General features: G+C 30.6%; 1 protein-coding gene across 1 annotated transcript in view; it reads right to left on the bottom strand.

Annotated features, from left to right (window-relative positions):
* Ank2 (Ankyrin 2) overlaps positions 1-20,101 on the bottom strand; it is a 53,442-nt gene that overhangs the window by 8,385 nt on the left and 24,956 nt on the right. The window contains exons 2-6 of the mRNA XM_065506212.1: positions 6,060-6,161; positions 5,529-5,981; positions 4,699-5,463; positions 4,431-4,634; positions 1,139-2,063 (exon numbers count right to left, since the gene is read on the bottom strand). Of these exons, the coding sequence (XP_065362284.1) occupies positions 1,139-2,063; positions 4,431-4,634; positions 4,699-5,463; positions 5,529-5,981; positions 6,060-6,161 (2,449 nt within the window). The remainder of the gene's footprint in view (positions 1-1,138; positions 2,064-4,430; positions 4,635-4,698; positions 5,464-5,528; positions 5,982-6,059; positions 6,162-20,101) is intronic.

Genomic DNA, 20,101 nt, shown 5'->3' with positions numbered 1-20,101 from the left:
CGGAATATAATGATTTTTATGATCTTAAAAAAAACAAAAATTTTACTTCTGAGGCTGTGTGTATGTATGTATACTTTTGTGTGTCTGCGATGAAAATTTCGATGTGTTGCAAACGGAATGACAAAATCGATACATCCCCCTTCTTTTTTGATGGTGGGTATATAAAGTCAAAGGATAAAAAGACAGTTTTTTGTCTGTAACACAGAGTTGCTATTTGATTGATGTACTATCACATAGTTCTTCATTATATTTTCAATTGTTATATGTAGATGCAGTTCAAAAATGTGGGGATGGGATTTTTATTTCAAATGATTTGATTGACGCTGTACATAAATTCATACAAACAAACAAAATAACATCTATGTAAATGTTCATATGTATATGTATGTATGTATGGATGTGTTTTGTATAAAAGAGGAAACTATTAAGGACCCCATAACTTACAGGATAAAAATAATGATTCACCGCGATAATAAGGCAGATAAACGTGGCTATCATTGTTGAGGCGGTCACTTTTTATGCCCAAACATGGATCCCAATCATTTGTGTCACCTAAATGACACAATGGAAATTCAATTAGACAAACAAACAAACCAAAATCATATACACACACACAAATCCAAACGTAATATAGGCAAATAATAAATGTGTGTATGAGTACTTTGAAAAATAACGGCTCAAAAGTGTTTCAAACACATCAGTGTTGAATATAAAATTGTAATTTTAATTAGTATTTGATAGTAAATGATGATCTGATTAGTGTAGGCTGAACATGAAATTATATATATTTAGGGTTTAATATTGTTTGTATAGGTATTGAAACGAAGGTTCTGAGCCATGGATAAAAAACACATTGATCGGAAACTCTTTTGTCAAACACCGAACTCAATTGTCAAAAACCTAAGTGGTGAGCAAAAACAACACACGTATGTGTGTAATTTTTTGGTTTGAGCTTCCGCTCAATATTTCTTTCTCCATGTTCTGAGCCATATTAAGAAAATAAAACAAATCTAAAGAAATAATAAAACCAAAAGAAACAATGATTTGTTGTTGTGCAAAATTCATTATTCTAATATCTAAAGAGCAAAGGTAACAACTCCATGTGTGTGGAATAAGTTATTGAGCAATTGATACGTACCTCCTTCTTCTTCCGAATCCGACATAAAGGACTCATGCATGGCCTCAGGGGCAACAACACGATACTTCTCGTCCGAATGCAATTGGCTGGAACCCTCAGGCTCATCTGTTATTGACTTAAGTGAATCCAATACACTAATATAGCCCAATTTACGAGCAATGTCCAATGGTGTCTGGCCACTTGTGGTCTGAGCGTTGGCATTTGCATTGTGCTCCAGCAACAGTTTTACAATATGGCAATGACCTTGTTGGGCACTTTGATGTAGAGGCGTGTAGCCAATCGATGTAGCGGCATCAACATTGGCTCCATGTTGCAACAGGAAACGCACCATGTTGGCCTGACCGAAATGGGCGGCCACGTGCAGCGGTGTGTAGCCCGCCTTGGTGGCCATATCAATATTGGCTCCATTGCGTTGCAATATTTCAGCGACATTAACATTATCCTCCTGGGCACATAGATGCATTGGTGTCAAACCATTCTTGGCCGGATGATTTACACCCGCCTTGTGTTCAATTAATAAATTGGAAATTTCACTGTGCCCCTCTTGGCAACTTAAATGAAGAGGAGTGAAACCAGCTTTGCTCTCGGCATTGGCTTGGGCTCCGTACTCCAATAGAGTTGTAGCAATGTCCATTTGATTTTTACGTGCTGCAATATGTAGTGGTGTGTGACCGTTCTTTGCTGTGGCATGTGGACTAGCGCCCTTCTCTAATAGCAGCAGTGCAACATTTTGGTTGTCATAATGACAAGCCACATGTAAGGGTGTGACACCGTTTTTGCCCTGGGCATCAACGTCGGCTTCCTTTTGCAGCAGTAGTTGGGCCACTTTGATGTGGCCATATTTTGCAGTTAAATGTAGAGGAGTAAATCCTTTTTTGGTGGCTGCATCTAATGCTGCACCATTCTCAATTAGAACAGCCGCAACCTAGAATTTTTCAATTAATGATGGTTACTTACTTTTCTTAATCACAGATTTAAAAGGCTTTTAGATAAATATTGAACCAAAAAATAAAAATTTCAAAATAAAATTAATAAATGTTTAGGGTTTTAAACCTTTCCCGATCTATATGTATTTGTTAGATAAACAAACATTTGACCAAAAATCGCATGAGTATTTAACTTTGAACAAATATTTTAATAAAGCAAAACCTCTAAACGATCCTGTTTCTCAGGAACAGTAGTTAAGGTTTCGATATGACAGATATAACTGTGAAACTGGTTGTTTCTTGAGAAATTCCCATTATTTTCCTAAACATTATTGATCAATAAATCAATCAATCAGTATTTCATCCTTTCTATTGATATCTTTGGAAAAGAAGATCCAATTCAAGTTTCAAAATAATCATGGTTACTGAACATAATATTCATCTGTTGGACTAGCAGGCTTAAAGGCCGGTTTTAAACCTGAGGGAGCATTTATGAGGGTACATGGCCCAGAATCAAAGCATAAATACAGTGACAGAGTTAAAACTAAAAATATACAGTAATATTCACCACTGCAGAAGGAGCTTTCAAAAATGTGGAACCAGAAACTATTAGGCATCCCCAGTAGGAACATGGAATCGGCTAATAGATTGTAAAATATATTTCGGATCTGCTGACATACAGAGTCATTGAATACCAAATGCCTCTTGCGGAGCCTTAAAATTAATACGTTACTCAGGAAAATTGAATTCGTGAGATTTAAAACTTTTGTGAAGGTTTTTGCATCAATAAAAATAATGATAAAGTTCCAACTTTTTCACCAGCGAAATTTTTTCAGATTAGACTTAACATAACCGGCGACTGGATCTACAGATAATGGAGTCAAACCAGTCTCATGGCACCAATGGATAATCTACCAAGGCTTATAGTCTACTGCACTCCAGAACTCTGTTTTTCGAGAATTCTTGGTCTTGTGGAGGATCTGACTTCGTATCTATGTCTATGATATCTGGATACTATATATAGCTAACATCCACTGGGAATGGTTTGACGCTATCTCGTGTTGTGGAGATGGTCTCCATTAAATCAGGAGTTTTCAATGCACTGGCTAACTAACATTGAATTGAAAGGAAATATGGACTTCATGCTAATGTAATATTAATAAATAATAAATGTAAAAGCTAAACCATATATAAATACACATGATTATGTACTTTGGAACAAATGGGCGTATTTGAATAAACTTTGGTAATTTCTATATTTTATTGGAAAACACAAACTTTAACTTTAATTGAAAAATCCCTAATATAAAGGTGATATTTTCCTAACAACATGATGTCGATAAAAATTATTTAAAAAATAATTTTATTTTGCCTTGGCCCAAATTAGCAATATATAAACGGCACATTAATTAATTTGGTTATAAACATTCAGTTACGTGCACTATATATAAAAATTGTTTTGGCTTTTTCACACATTTATGATTAACAGACGTGTTAAGTCCTCTTGATGAACAAATTTTTTACAAAATATATAGACTTTTGTTATACATATTTTGAATAAAATTTTCAGTGTCGATTTGCTTTTTATTTTAGAAACATAAAACAAAACCTAATACGACCACCATTTGAGAACCACTGGCATATGAAAATGCACTAACTAACATAATTTATGATGGCATACTTTAAGGCTGCAATATAAAATAATTTAGACATAAAATAAATACGCCTAAAATTATGCCAACTTTATATTTGTAAAAATTATAAAATTATAATATAAACGAACGGAAAATCAAATAAAAAAAATACGATAAATGATGCTATTTGAAGGATTTATTAAGAATTTATAAGAAATATTAAACTTATAATTTCTGAAGAAAACCACTAAATCATACACTGATATATCAACATTCTAACTATAATGGAAAATAATAATATAAAGTGAAAATAATAAACAGAAAATCCATGGGAATAAAATAATAAATGTATATTTTTTTATTTTACAAATAAATAATCAACTTTTTTACATTTTATGTAAAAAGAAAGTAACAGAAACAAAAAATAATTTTAATTAAGCTATAAAGGTGTTGTCACCACACCACTAAAACTTTCAGCAAAATAATATTATTGAAAATACATAAATAAGTGTCGTTCGATATAAAGTACATAATTGAAAATAATAATAATAATCGATTGCAAAATGAAACAACAACAAAACAATAAATAAAGAATTATAAAAAAGTAAGAAAAACATATGTATGTATGTAAGAATTTCAAATAAAATACTCTTGATGACGTATCCAAAATAATTGCATCAAATATACAGTATCAATGTGATCCAGAATCTTTTTGGCAATTAACTGTTTTACCTCATCTTGACCCTCCTTGGCAGCGATGTGTAACGCTGTGTACATGTCCTTGGTGGTAGCATCAACTTGGGCACCATGCTGCAACAGCAACATAACAATGTCCACATTACCTAAGCGTGATGCAATGTGCAATGGAGTTTGTTGCTCACGAGCTCGCGCATCAACCTGGGCACCATTGCGCAATAAAATGCGAATTATATCAGTCTGAAAAGTATATAAACATAACAATCAATCAATCAATTCATATCATGCTCTTCCGTATGCATACCTGGTTGGCTCTTGCGGCTAAATGCAATGGTGTTTCACCGCGTACAGTGGGTACATCGGGACTGGCATCATGTTGCAACAAATAGATTACAATATTCATGCAACCCATAAAGGCAGCCACGTGCAGTGGAGTCAAACCACTCTCAGTGGTAGCACTAATACTGGCGCCATGACGCAACAACAATTCGACAACCTTAATACGATTCTTTTTACAGGCAATGTGCAGAGGGGTAAATCCATTCAATGCTCTGGCATTGGCGTCCGCATTGCGATCCAATAAGAGCTTAGCAACACGCACGTGGCCACAGTGAGCAGCTACATGAAGTGCTGTCAAATAGTCGACGGTGACCTCATCGACCGGAGCCCGGTGATAGAGTAAGATGCGAGCAGCATCCACATGCTCACCCTGTGCTGCCATATGGAGAGGAGCTAAGCCATTTTTGGTCTTAGCACTAATCGGAGCACCTCGCTCCAGTAGCATGTCCACAACCTGTTCGTGTCCCGAACGTGCTGCGCAGTGTAGGGGTGTAAGGCCGTCACGGGTTTTAGCTTCGATGTTTGCTCCCTTTTCCAATAGCAACGAAACCATATTTGTTTTGCCCCATTTGGCTGCCACGTGCAGAGGACTGATATTGTGCTTTGCCGAGAAGTTTACATCGGCACCCTTTTGTATTAATAAATTAGCTATAGCTTGGTTGCCATAGTGCGAGGCAATGTGCAAAGGTGTGAAGCCAGATTTTGAAGTGACATCCGGATTGTGATCGTTCTGAAAATTAAAAATTTCGAAATATTCAATTGTTCAATTGATGTACTAGAAGTGTGTAAACTTACGTCCAAGAGCAATGTAGCAGCCTTAACGTCATCCTTTTTAGCAGCAATATGCAGGGCCGGCAATCTCACCTTACCGCGTGTATCGCTTTCGAGCAAAACTGCCACAACCTTATCGTGACCCTGTTGCATGGCAACTGCTAGTGGTGTGAAGCCATCCTCAGTGGCCAAACTTTGATTAGCTCCATTGGACAATAGCAATTTGACTACAGAGTCGTGATTTTCCTGAGCTGCCATATAGAGTGGTGTGAAACCATTCTGCGATTGTACATTTACGGAAGCTCCATGTTGCAAAAGCATTTTAACAACCTCCTCCTGACCAGCCAACGAGGCAATATGCAGTGCTGTGTTACCCTTTTTGGTAGCGCTATCAACAATTGCACCTCGTCTTAATAGCTCTGACACAACATGAATGTGTCCATCTTTGGAAGCCAAATGCAGTGCATTTAATCCATTCTATAATAGCAAAAAGTACAATGGAAAGCTAACATAATAACCGCACTCTAATAAATATGTAGATAATTTTAAACTTACAGCATTGCTGGTATTTATGTCAATGTTATTTTTCAAGTGTTCCAACACTTTATCTAGATTTCCAGCTCTGGCCGCTCGCAGAAACGATGTATTACCATCGCCCTATAATATTAAACAAATTTAGTTGTGATTAAAATATGATAATAAATAAATAAAAGAGGAAAATAAGTATAAATAGATGTACATATACATATGTACTTAGAAATGGGAGCATATTTCTAATTTATTTTTTTTTCTCAACACAAATTAGACCTTATTAATATAAATTTAAACTTGTATTACAAGTTTATCCATCATGTCGTAGTTTTAATAAATTGATGAGTAAATATTCAGAATCTGATGCCTTAATGAAATTTGCTCAATGACCATCAATGTGATAAAATGTATCAGGAATTGGAGCTATTGCAATCGCATTTTTATGAATATGACTCAAGGCTTGTATGTTAAGATTCGAAACTTTTCAAAAAAACAAAGATTATGGAATTTTTAAGAAGAAAACAAATTTAGAATACCATAGCTTAAACCCAAGGACTCATATGTTATTGTAAAATGTCTAAGACAAGCGTGTATCCAGGTCAATAGATTAGGAAAGGAAAATGACGTAATTTTGGTCCCTCCCCGTATCTAGAAATCATTCAGACAAACAGTTCATTCAAAAACACTTTTTATTAAGACAAAGATACAATATTGAATTGTGAAAAATTTATCTATAATATAGATAGATATAGATTCTATATAAAGCTGCGGGCACCAAGGTTGCCAATTTAGCCATTTTCCGGCTAGATCTAGCGATTTTATTTTCATTTAGCCATAAAAAAATGGCTAGATTTTATCTAGCCGGAAGATCTAGCCATTTTATTTTGTCTTAGCCTGTTTTATTTTATACTTTTCTTGAACATTTTTGGAATTTTTTAAAAATAAAACAGTATTTTTTATCAAATGACAAAGATTTGATGAGAATATTATTGGTTTTTTGAAAACAGGCTTCGAAATTGTTTCCAAAGCAAACACATCAGGCATATTCAAAAATCAATTTTGCATTTCCTCAATGGATCCCATTTTGAATGTAAGTGCCCAGAAATTTGTTTAATTTATCAAAAAGGAATAAAAAATTATTGATATTACAATATTTATCCCCATTTTCTCAATCTCTGATTATTTTTTATCGTGACGACATCCTGACAGTTCTCATACAAAAATTCTATTAATTGAGAAAATGGGGGTTAATCTGCTAAATCCCATTAACACGAAGTCGGCAAAAATTATTTTTGAAAACTGTCAGTAATACATAACCAGACTTCGTGGTAATTGAGGCAAGAAATGTAACATTTATGAATTTGTATTCAGTTATTTTTGGGTTTTAGCCATTTCTAGCCATTTTTAATTCAAAATCTAGCCATTTTCAGAGCTAAAGAGTTGGCAACCTTGGCGGGCACCTAAAAAAATTAATTGAAATATTCGCTACTCTTAATATCATTAAAGGTATTTATAGACGGCAATACTCAGTATTAATATTTGTCAAAAACTCAAGTATCATAATACAATTTCATCGTCTAAACCATGGCAGAACAAGCAAGGTACAATTATTAAAAAGTACGTTCTCAATTATACATTCCCTATAACGTCAAACAAAAGAAAATTAGAAAAAAAACAAAACGAAATGTCTAATACAAAAATAAATTAATTAAACAAATTTTTGTGTATTTACTTTTTTTCGTGAAATATTCAATTCAAATTAAATTTTTTCTAAATAAATATGTGTTAGTTTTAATATAACGTGCAAAACATTGCGAAAACAAAATAAAAACTGATGAGAGTAAATGCGTTATTTGACGTTGTAGGGGTAAATATTGAAAACTCTCCCTAATAATTGTACCTGGTTGGTTCTACCATGGTCTAAACAAAATTTGTATTAGATTTTCAAAAAATACAAATGATATTTTTGATTTACGGTCGGTATTGAAAATTTGTTTAAAACAATTCAAAAACTTTTTATTTTCATATGTATCGGGTATGTATTTATAAAAACAAATAAGGCAAATAAAAATGTCAAGAAAATATAAAATAAAAATAAAGTTTTCAGAAAAATATATATCAACAAAGAAATAAAATATTTGTGGTACTATTGTGTAAACAATAAATGTTTTTTCGAAACGATTTTTTGAAATACCGGCTGATTTCAATAATATTTTAAATTTGAAAAGTGTTAATACTCAGTATTGCCGTCTATAAATACCTTAATTAATATCGAAAATTGGATTAGAGCGAATACTGATTTTTGTTTGCCGAATAATAGGTTTGGTTCGGTTTCGGCCTGGAAACTGGTGTTCGCTCGGAATCTATTCTATCATTCATAAGTTATGAATGATAGTTATAAATGAATCATAACACAGTGCAGCAAGTAATTTAAGCCTCAATATTTTCAAAGCGAAATGAAAGTTGACCAGCTGACAAATCAAACCCCTAAAGGTTTTGCAAACTTGGTTACAATTTTAGAGAAAATTGTAATTGGGAATCATTATTGTATTAAAAACATTATTGTTATAATTTTGCTTTTGTCATAAAGTTCAGAATAAAGGGATTCAACATTTTAAATTGGTGCAATAAGCAAAATCTTTAGAAATAAATAATATGTAACGAATTCGTTTTTATTCGAATCGTTCGTTTAACAAAATCGAAAACAAATTTAATTTCGTTATTTTGACAAGTATAGTCGTCTTAATTGAAAACGGGATTGATATGTTATTGTGAATGTTTTTTAAATTTAATAAAATAACTTTATTGATACGAAAAGAAAATTAATTTTAGTTTGGCGACAACACCGTCGAACGACATTTTATGTGAAAGATAAACGATTCCAATTTGCTATACAAAAAAGGGGCTTTCGATTTTTGTAAAACTTAAAAAAAACATATACAGCCCAATTATGAATAAAAATCCCCTGGAGTTTTTTCCCTTTTCCTATTATTCCTATACAAATTCAATGGGAAAAAACTTAAGGGGAACAAAATTCCAGGGAAGTTTTTATTCATAATTTGGCTGATAAACTATATTTAATTTAAAGTATTTGAACTTATATGTATAGCACAAGCTTAGAACGTTTCAACCCATAATTTGTTAACTTTACAATGCACTAGAATGTTTCTTGTGGAATAAAGTTTTTAAATATTTTTCCATATAAACATCTCTATAATAAACATATGGGCAATTCCACAAGAATGACTACCACGACAGAAAACCCAAAAACCCTTGACACTTTTTTTCAAGATGATTTGCATAGCATCAAAATGACTTCCGTTTTATGTCACGTACGATATACCCTTATTTTGCTCGATATTTTGGGCAACAGTGTTTCGTTTTCAGTGTTTTAAAATATAGTACCCTCTGAATGGAACATAAAGACCAAATTATTTTTCAGATACTCTTAATTTTGCAAAATCTATTCCATTCTATAGGCGTACAAATGTCACGTATGATGATATGGAATTGCACATATGTAATTTAAAACATGTATGAGTGTTATATTCGACTGTGCCAAATCTTATATACCCACGTCCAATATAATACGGGCATCGATGTCTGTACATTTTGCATAAAAAAACATTCATTCAAATCTGGTTATTTTCAATATCAGTGGTAGATTTCACCTTGTTATGTTATTGGTCACAAAATGTGTAAAGATTTTGATCAAAAACTTTTTACCGACTCAACGTATTTTGTTCATTTTTGGACACATAAGCTAGCTAGTAGCAATAAACTTTTTGGGCCCTATCGTGTTTCAATTCTTATTAAAAATTTAGACGAAACCTTGGTTTTAAATTTAATTTTTCTGTTGGATCGAATTGTTTTAATTTATTGTTTGGAATAATTTAATTTAGTATGTTCACGAAATAATCAATTTTTCTTGAAATTTTGTTTTTATGTTAAATATTACACGGTGCTACGATGGAAAAAAACTTGGAAAACGACCCAGCATGGGTTATAGGGCTTGCTGAGTACATTTCAAATTGTGTCAAAAAATTTCACAATTATTCTGAAAAAACCGTTTCGTGTTCGTCAACTTATCGATCTGTAACTCAGTCAGTTTTTGTCCGACTTTTTTAAAGGGCTTGGAAAGAAAACTGATTACGTTTTAAAATGACTTACATTTTTTTTTTCAAATTTGTAAGTTATAAGTATTGTTTTTGTTAAGAATACCTAAAAGAAAAACAAAATTTATCAACTTTTTTGATTTTAATCGCTTTTCAGTGCTTATTTTGATATGGCAGCTCATAAAAATTTATATCAAAAATAGCAAAAATTTTAAATAACTATTGTTGAATTTGAAAAATTACGAAGAAAATAAAAAAAATTTAAGTTTTTATAAAAACTTAAACAATTTCTTGGAATATACATTTTATGCCTACATAGAAGCTTAAAGCTTAATTCTTTGTCTATTCATAATTGTTTAAAATTTTGAAATCGGTCTAAAAACGTATGAGTTAGAGATACGATAAAGTACGATGACCTACCCTAAAACAGTTTTTTCAAAATAACTCAAAATTTTGGGGGTGTTTCAAAATCTTTGAAAACGGTTTTAGTATTTCTTCACCTAGGCCTATAACCCCCATTATGTCGCTTTTCAAGTTCTGACAAAAAGTGTCATTTTGTAGCAGAGTGTTAAATATAAATAATGAATTGTTTTTTTTTTGTAAATACAATAAATAATACCATATTTTGAAATATTTGTCGGTGTTCCTTTTTTAATAAGTAAGATAATTATAAAAATATAACGAAATCTTTTATAACAAGTCATATTATCGAAATAAGCTGTGAGCCATTGGTTCCTAGGGGAGTGACCAATATGGAACTTTTTCTATAAAATGCGACATTTACTTAGGAGCACCTTTTATACAATTTGTGACAAGTCACGGAACTAATTCAAAGGAACTTATGCAATTTGGGCTATTTGCCACAAAAACATTTGATAAAATTGTCAACCTTTTCCCACACTGGGACAAGTTAAGCAAGTAGTCATTGTATCCATTATAGACAGTAATTGTCACTAATGTCCTATTAATTGGCTGATTCCAATTTATATATTTTAGGTCATTTGGCACATTTGACAATTGGTTACTTTTTTTACATTCCAGGTAATCTAGCGTGAAGACAATTGTCACTTAAGTGTTTCTAAGTAATCTAGAGTGAACGTTTGTGAGTTTCTCGAACAAACTGATTTTATACAAATTGTGTTCATATAATTCTCGTACAGTTTATTTTTATTTTTGCTTAAGTTAACTGATATCCCATTTAACATAGCGTGAACTCAATAGTCACTTTAGTGTCTCTTAGTAACCTTTAGTAACCACTTTCACCTTTAATAACCACTTTAAACGTTTGTTGTGTACTGCACTTTAGAAAGTAGTTATTTTACCCAGCAGAAGCAATCTATTGGAGAGTTTTCGGATGAAAGTTTGTTTACAAGCAATCGTTTATGTCGTTTTAGCTGATTTTATGAGGTCAAGTAGCTCCCGTACATGTAAAAATAACTAGTTATGTAGCTGATCAAGTAACCTAATTAGTAAAGTAACTGACTTTATGTAACCAGTATGTGAATCCAATGCATTGACTACTTTGGACCAGCTATCAGTCAATTGACCCCCTGATTAGGACTTGCACGTGTTAAAATAACAAGTCACGTAACTAGTTATTTAACTAGTTGCCACTCTAAATGATGGGTAAAATCACTAGTTCGGGACTGTCTCTGTCTGTCTATTACTTAAAAATATAAATGTATTTACATAGTTTAAAGAATAAAAACAAATAAATAAGTGTGTATGTAATTGCGGAACTACAAAATGATATCCTTAAAAAGTTCACAATTTCTTAACATCCCCTCCTCTCTTTAGAATATTAATGAAAACACCTTTAGGCACTGAGCAACTTTTTTCAATAAAAACATGTGATTTTGTTCATTACTTAAATACATAAATGTATACATACATATGTACAATGTACATATGTATTGCATTTAAAATGTGTATGTAATAAAAAAAAAAGAAACTAAGGCAGGTGTTATTCAACTCTTAAATGCATACAAGACCAAAGAAAAAATAAACACCACCCATTTAATTACCACCAACCGGCCACCAAAAAAAAATATCAAATCAAACAATTGAAATGTTACAGTTATGAATATTGAAATAAATATAAATAACAAAATACCATATGCTTCCGCTTCCGGCAGCACCTGGTGCGCAGTCGTTTGTTTACATTTTCATTTCGAAAAGTTAAATATAAATTCGAAACTTAAAATGCGAATGATGGCGTCATTATTTCGAAAGAGAGAAGGGCTTCTTTCTCACTTCATAAGAGCATAAAAATTGTTTTTATTTTCAATTTCGATTTTCGAAAATCTTGAAAACGAATTGGCAAACAATAAGATACATGAGTAGCCAGACGTAAGACAGACAACTTTTTGAGTTCTTTTCTTAGAAAAATAAAAAATTTAAAAAAAAATAAAATTAAGAAAACAACCCCAATTAAAGTGTCCATATGATGGCAAACAAATGCCTCAAATAGTACAATACATACGATGTATGTATATAAATTTATATATGCAAGTACATTAAAAAAATATATCTACAGTGAGCCTCAAAAGTGAGTAAACAGCAGCGAATTTTTTGATTTTTTAAGATCATGAAAATCATTATAGTCCGACTTAAATCTATATTTTTCACAACCAAAGATATTATTCAAGCCAATCTCTATCAAACCGAAACTTTAAAATTTTAATCATGGATAAATTTTAGAATTTTCATTATCTTAAAAAATATCCAATAATTTTTGGTGTATACTCACTTTTGCGGCTCACTGTATGTACATATCGCTCATTTGCTGCAACAACGTCATAATTCAAAAAAAGTCGTTTCGAGAAAAACGACTTTGAATGTTTTATTACATTTTACTATTTCTTAAATAAAATTTCTGAAATAAAACGTGATTTAAATAGTAGATGTTAATATCTTTCTAATCTGTATTTAACCCAAATTTTTACTTGTCAAACATGCGAGAAAACCTTAAACTTTTAATTTTGACGTTTACAACAAAAAACACTCTCATAAAAAAAAAATATGAAAGACTTAAAAACTGCGCACATTTTGTGTTACTCAGTTCAAAACACCCGGATTTGGAGTTATGACGATGTTGCAGCAAAATATGTACATAGAGCCTCAAAAGTGAGTAAACACCACAAATTATTTGATTTTTTTTAAGATAAAATTTATAATCCATCGATAACAATTTAAAAGTTTCGGTTGGATATTGGGCTGAATAATAGATTTAAGTCGAACTGTAATGATTTTCATGATCTAAAAAAAATCGAAATATTCACTGGTGTTTATTCACTTTTGAGGCTCTCTGTATGTATGAATGTATTTACTTATACATAGTACATGTATGTTTTCAAAATTGACTGTTACATTAACCAGCTTCTTTATACTTCTGATTTATCAAACACTATATATGAAGAGACCTGCTACTTTAACATGGATATGGTCAAGGAGAGGCTAAACTGACCATTTGTGGCATGTCGATGAACAAATGCAAACGAACATATGTATGTTTTTATACCCTTCAGCTTCGTGAGAAGGGTATATATAAGTTTGTCATTCCGTTTGTAATTTCTACATTTTTCATTTCCGACCCTATAAAGTATATATATTCTGGATCCTTATAGATAGCGGAGTCGATTAAGCCATGTCCGTCTGTCTGTCTGTCTGTCTGTCTGTCTGTCTGTCTGTCTGTCCGTCTGTCTGTCTGTCTGTTGAAATCAATTTTCTGAAGGCCCCAGATATCTCCGGGATCCAAATCTTCAACAATTCTGTCAGACATACTTTCGAGAATTTTGCTATTTAAAATCAGCAAAATCCGTCCATAAATAACGGAGATATGAGCAAAAATCCGAGACAACCTCTGAAAATTTCATCAAAAAACACAATGTATTGCATGCTTTGACAAAAAAACAACAAAACGTATGGTTGGATGTGCAAGCTTTGCGTATTTTGTTTTTTTTTTGTGTTTTGTTTCTTTTGGCGTTGTTGTTGTTTTTTATACAACTAACCGTTTGTTTGGTTGTGTGTTGGTTTTTTTGACAAAAAATCAACAAATTGTATGTTTGAATGTTTGAATGTGCATGCTTTGCGTATTTTGTTTTTCTTTTGGCGTTGTTGTTGTTTTTTATACAATTAAACGTATGTTTGGATGTGTGTTGGTTTCATTGCCTTGCGTATTTTGTTTTTGTTTTTTCTTTTGGTGTTCGGTTTCGTTTGGCGTTGTTGTTGTTTTTTGTGTTCTTGATAAATTTAGGATGCTGTAAGCTGAAAGTGGGCAATGTACATACATACCTATATACTAATTATAAAAAATAATGATGCATCCACAACAAAGGTGAAGGGTATATAAGATTCGGCATAGCCGAATATAGCACTCTTACTTGTTTTATATATTTTTCATTACATATTTTAAAAAATTATTACAATATAATTCAATAGTGTTTGTTTTGCAATTTTCATGTAAATGCATGTTTGTAGTCAATAACCGAAAATCAATTTTGACCAATTTATTTTCCGAATCAGATGATTTTCAACAAAATGGCATTGATTTGATGCTACATACATATATTGTTATAATTGCATATTTTGCTTTTATGTGCATATAATTTGCATATTTTAAGATTTTTCTGCATATTTTGTAATTTTAATAGAAACTTAGGCCCTAATTTTATAAAACGCAACGCCTCCATTTTCTTTGCGTTGCATTAAATTACAGTTTGCAAATCACTGCGTTCAAGCAAGTGACTGCTCGCGTTGTAACATCTGATTCTTATGTTATTGTGATTGCAGTTGTTTGAAATTGTACATTTTATACAACGCAACGCTTACTTTTTTTGTCACTTTAATTGTCAAATTTAACGCTTCAATTTTCTTGGCGTTAGTTTAAAAAGTGGTCAAATATTTTTAAAAAAAAATAACAAATATTTAAACATTTTTAAATATAATTGTTTCTGAAATAAACATACTCATCGATTTTTTACTACATTTTATTTTTTCTCTCGCTCTAACATCTCCCTTAATGGCGGAATTGAAAAAATGGTAAAAAAAAAATGTAAACAAAACCAAAACCATTTGAAATTACTTTTTTGACAGCTATCAATGGTCTCTTATCTGGGTATCTGTGTGTAACTACTTTAGGTTTGGACTAGCATCAAATGTCTGCCCAGTGCCGCAATTCTGTAAGTTTTTGTATATTCCTACCGATGTCGTTAAGTAACGAAAAATATCGGTTGCTCTAACGAATTTAATATTCAGTATTTGAAGTTAACGATTTCTCTCGGTAATACATATTAACGACGAATATAGTTAAAAATATAAATTTCAATATTTTTAAAATTAAAAAAATCATTTTTATTTATTAAAATGTTCACTGTATTTTCGTGTTGGTAGATAAAATTGTAGTCGTGTGAATAAATAATCGCATTTATATTTAAAAATCAAACACCAGCTCCCCCAAATACATATATTCGCGAAACCTACTGAAAACAGAAGAACAAGAGTTTTATTCTAAAAATCAAAGTAACCCAGTCTAATCCATATGTCAATGCCACCACAAGTGATCATTGATTCAGAATTTAGATATTTGTTGTTATAAGGACCGTCGAAAAATTCGGATGAATTTCCTTCTAAGAAAACGGTCTTAAAAACGATTTTTTAGCTTTTATATAAGTTTATACTCGTATCACATCGCTAAATAAATTGCTCACTAGGAAATTTGAATATAGGGATAAACATTATACACTCCAGAAATGTGTTAAATAAGGATATTATGCCCCATATAAAAGTTGCTCTTAAAATTCGAATACTATTTTTTAAAAGCAAATGATAATTAAGGCAAGTTAATTAGTACATTTAAAACTCAAATCAGTCTGTATCTAACGAACACAAAAAGGTTGACCAATCGTACTTTCAAAGAACGGCTTATTTCAAATATTTATGTTACAAAACTAACCTCTTAACAATTATCGTTATGGCTTAACTAGAACATGTTATTTGTTGTTAACCTGACAAATGTCGTTATTTACCGACTATTTTTAACGAAAATAATCCGTATAATTCAATTCGGAGTATCTCTTAACGATAAGTATTGTTAACTTGTGAATTTTGATAACTTAACGACAAAATTTTGTCGTTAAAAAGTTACAGAATTCCGGTACTGAACTTCCACAAGTATCGTTCTCTACCCCAGCAGAAAACTTCACTTTTATGTTTTTAATATTTATTTTTTGTTATATTTTTGTGTCTTCTTTGAACAAATATTTTATGGATTCAAAAGTAAATAAACGCCATACAGCTGTTTGGCTTACAGCATTGCCAACACGATATAAGTACATCTTTTTGTATGTTTTCATTTTAAATTTTAGTATCAACTTATACAATGGCAACCACGGCTACGTAGAGATTTGACAATAGAAGTGACATCGTAATATTTCGGCGTTGACTAAATGCAATGCAGTAGTGATTTATAAAATTTTATATTTTTTGTTACGCGTTCACCACAGCGTTTAACCCAAGTGATTTACACAATTAGAGCCTTAGTATACAATTTGGAAAAAAAAAATTATGTTTTCTTTTCACTTTCTTAAACTTGTATCAAAATTTTAATGTTTTTTTTTAATTAAGCTAGTTACTCTGTTAAAAATTTCGTGCGAAATGCTGTCAAACTACATATAAAATATTTGGAATGTTTTTATTGTGGAAAACATGTGAAATACATCTGGCAACCTTATTTTTCCACACGAAATAACATATGCAGCACTTCTTTCGCACGAAATTAAAACTAACAGCTAACTGTCAAACAGCATATAAAATTTTTCGCATGAAAAAACCATAATTTTTCGCAAATATGAACAGAGTACTAGGTTTTATAATACAATATAATAACGAAAATGAAATATTTCAATTAATTTTTCTAGTTTTAGTGCATAACTCTCTAGTAATACATAGTATGATTATTTTACATTTTATAGTGCATTTATTTCTGTTTTTAATGCATATTTATGAGCATATTTTTCGATTTATAGTGCATGTTTTATGTGCATATTTTCGTTTTTTAATGAGCATGAAAATTTCAGTCCTGAAAATGACACTTATTTACCGAACATTTTTTTCAAGCTCAAATATTATACGATTGATTTTCTAGAGTCTTGTCTTGATATTTGGTTTGCATGAAATATTCATCCATATTAATGTTAAACATGTCTTATGTTTTAGAAAAAATCAAATTATATATTCGGCAAATTACACAATATATTTTTGATTACATAATTAAATTTAAATTTGTTTTCCATTAGTTTTGTATTTAAATATTAAAAATTTTCGGTTTTAGGGAGATCCGCTCGATATCAATAAAATTTATGTTATCACAGTTAAAAATTTTAAGCTCTGCTGACTCTCTCTATAATTGATCATGTATGAAAATCCTCGTTTATAATATCAGCCGCATTTCAGAGTTACGAGATATCAATATAATTGACGAGTAGCAAATCAATCAAAGAATTCAAAGAGCATAAGAATGGATTTCTATGCAGTTCATAGAAAACTAATTACGGCACAAAATAATACGGAATTATTTCGTCAATTGGTGAGTTTTTTCGAACTGAGTGTTAGAATATTTAAACCGATCAATACTTAGTTTAAAGTGTTCCGTGATTAATTCCCCAAGGGTAGGAAACGGTTCTATTTTACATGGAGTTGAAGAAACTCGATATTTCGCTTATTATTGTAAAAATGTACAATATACTTCCATAAGATTGTTTAAATATTCTTAATAATTTATACCTATGTAAAAAAATTGCTATTTTATTTAACCATTCTGAGAGATGTCTTATACAATATTAGATATAAAAATTGAAAAACTACTACTACATAAAAAATATATATTTTTTCAATGGCACTCTGTAACTCATGTTCTATTGTAACAGGTCCACTCCAAATTTTTTATTTTGAACGTTTATATCATTGACTATAATCGCCCCATACATAATGTTTCAATCCAAAAAATAGTTCAATAGTTACATATATTACCAATTATTTTATTTGGAATCACTTGCCAGTGGATATCAAAGTCTTTACCAATATTTTTAAAAAAAATTTGGAAATTTATTTATTTTCAACAAAATGTTCTTTGTGATAGCAGAATAACATCATAAATTGATATAAAAAGGGAATTTGTCATAAAAAATTCGTTTTCCCCATAATTAGAGTTAGCACGTTTTGAATATAGGCTCTCGAGACGCTCGAGTTTAAATAAATTTCTATGATGGAAAATTAATTTTTTGTTGTAATAATTTCAAAGAATACAGAAAAAAATATATTTTAGACACATACGTATGCAGCAGAATTAAATATATTTTCGGGAAATTCCCTAATAGAGTACCCACAACATTCGACATTATTACGCGATATGAACAATTTCCCCTAAACCGAAAATAGAACCTATTTTTCTGGAAGCTTATAAAAGTAAATTTTTTTGTAAAAAAAAAACAATCGTGGTAGTCGTATAATGAAAAAAAAAAATCGCAACTGCCTTGCAGAAATACTTGGTACGGTATACTGTACATATAGTAATTAAACGCATATAAACATTAAAGAACTAAAAATTTAAGGTTTGAATTTAACTAGAAAAATAACATGGTACTACGATGGAAATAATCTTGGAAAACGACCCAGCGTGGGTTATAGGTCTTGCCGAGTACATTACAAATTGTGTCTAAAAAATTTCAGAAACACCCTCAAATTCAGAAGTTATTATCGACCTGTAACTCAGTCAGTTTTTGTACGACTTTAAAATTATGTATGTGCATTTTTTGAAACATTTGTGAGTTATATGTATTGTTTTTGTTAAGAATACATATCTAAAAGAGAAAAAAATTATTAACTTTTTTGATTTTAGTCGATTTTCATTGCTTATTTTGATATGAATGTTTATAAAAATTTAAACCAATGTATAAAGGAAATATTGTTCTTAACAAAACATGGATTTAATTATTCAAATCGGATGAAAATTGTAAAAGTTATTCAACTTTTCTTCATTAACACCTTTTTTGTATTTTCTTCCCCAGCGCATACGAATAAAAAAAAAAACAAAAAACTATAAAAAAATTTTTTGTTCAATTTTGAATTTACAAGGTAAATTTTTTCGAAAACTTTTGCAATTATTAAACTATTTTAACAAGTAATATCTCATTTTTGTCTACATTGTTGAATTTGAAAAATTACGAAAAAAATAAAAAATAAAGCGAAAATTTTTACACTAAAAAAATTTGTTGGAATATAAATTATGAAAGCTTAATTATTTTCCTATTCATAATTGTATAAAAATCAGTATAAAAATCTGTGAATTAGAGGTACTAAAGTACTACGACCTACCCTAAAACAGTTTTTTCAAAATAACTCAAAATGTTGAGGGTGTTTCAAAATCTTTGAAAACGGTTTTAGTATTCAAGTTCTGACAAAAAACAGCAGATATTAAAAAAAATTCATTTTGAAAAATACTTATTTGTCAAACTGTAATGTAATGGGTGACCAAAATAGTCTAGCTAACTCGCAATGTCCTTTCATCAGACACTTTGCAGCATCACAGTTGATAGTTTTCAAAGTTTAATAAAATAGTAAAATTTTTGGAAATTAAATTAAATTAAAATTTAACATTAAAATTTTTTTATTATTATTCTCATTATTTAAAGCACTGAGAAAACTGCAAATGTTCTAAAGTATTTTTTATATTCATTCCATTAAGGTAGAATAGAAAGAAAAACAAAACACAAAAAATGATATGACATCATACAGAAATGTCAAAGGTTGCAAAGGAGCTACAATAGATAAACTTTTTAAAATACATACATATGTAATTAAAAATCATATTAACAATTTATATTGTATACAAAATCATACAGATAGGTTAAAAAATAGAAAAAAAATCTCCTGGAACATATAAAAATACTAATT

Source organism: Calliphora vicina, chromosome 3, assembly GCF_958450345.1.
Source record: "Calliphora vicina chromosome 3, idCalVici1.1, whole genome shotgun sequence".
NCBI classification, from domain to species: domain Eukaryota; kingdom Metazoa; phylum Arthropoda; class Insecta; order Diptera; family Calliphoridae; genus Calliphora; species Calliphora vicina.
This window is presented reverse-complemented; position numbering and strand designations above follow the sequence as displayed.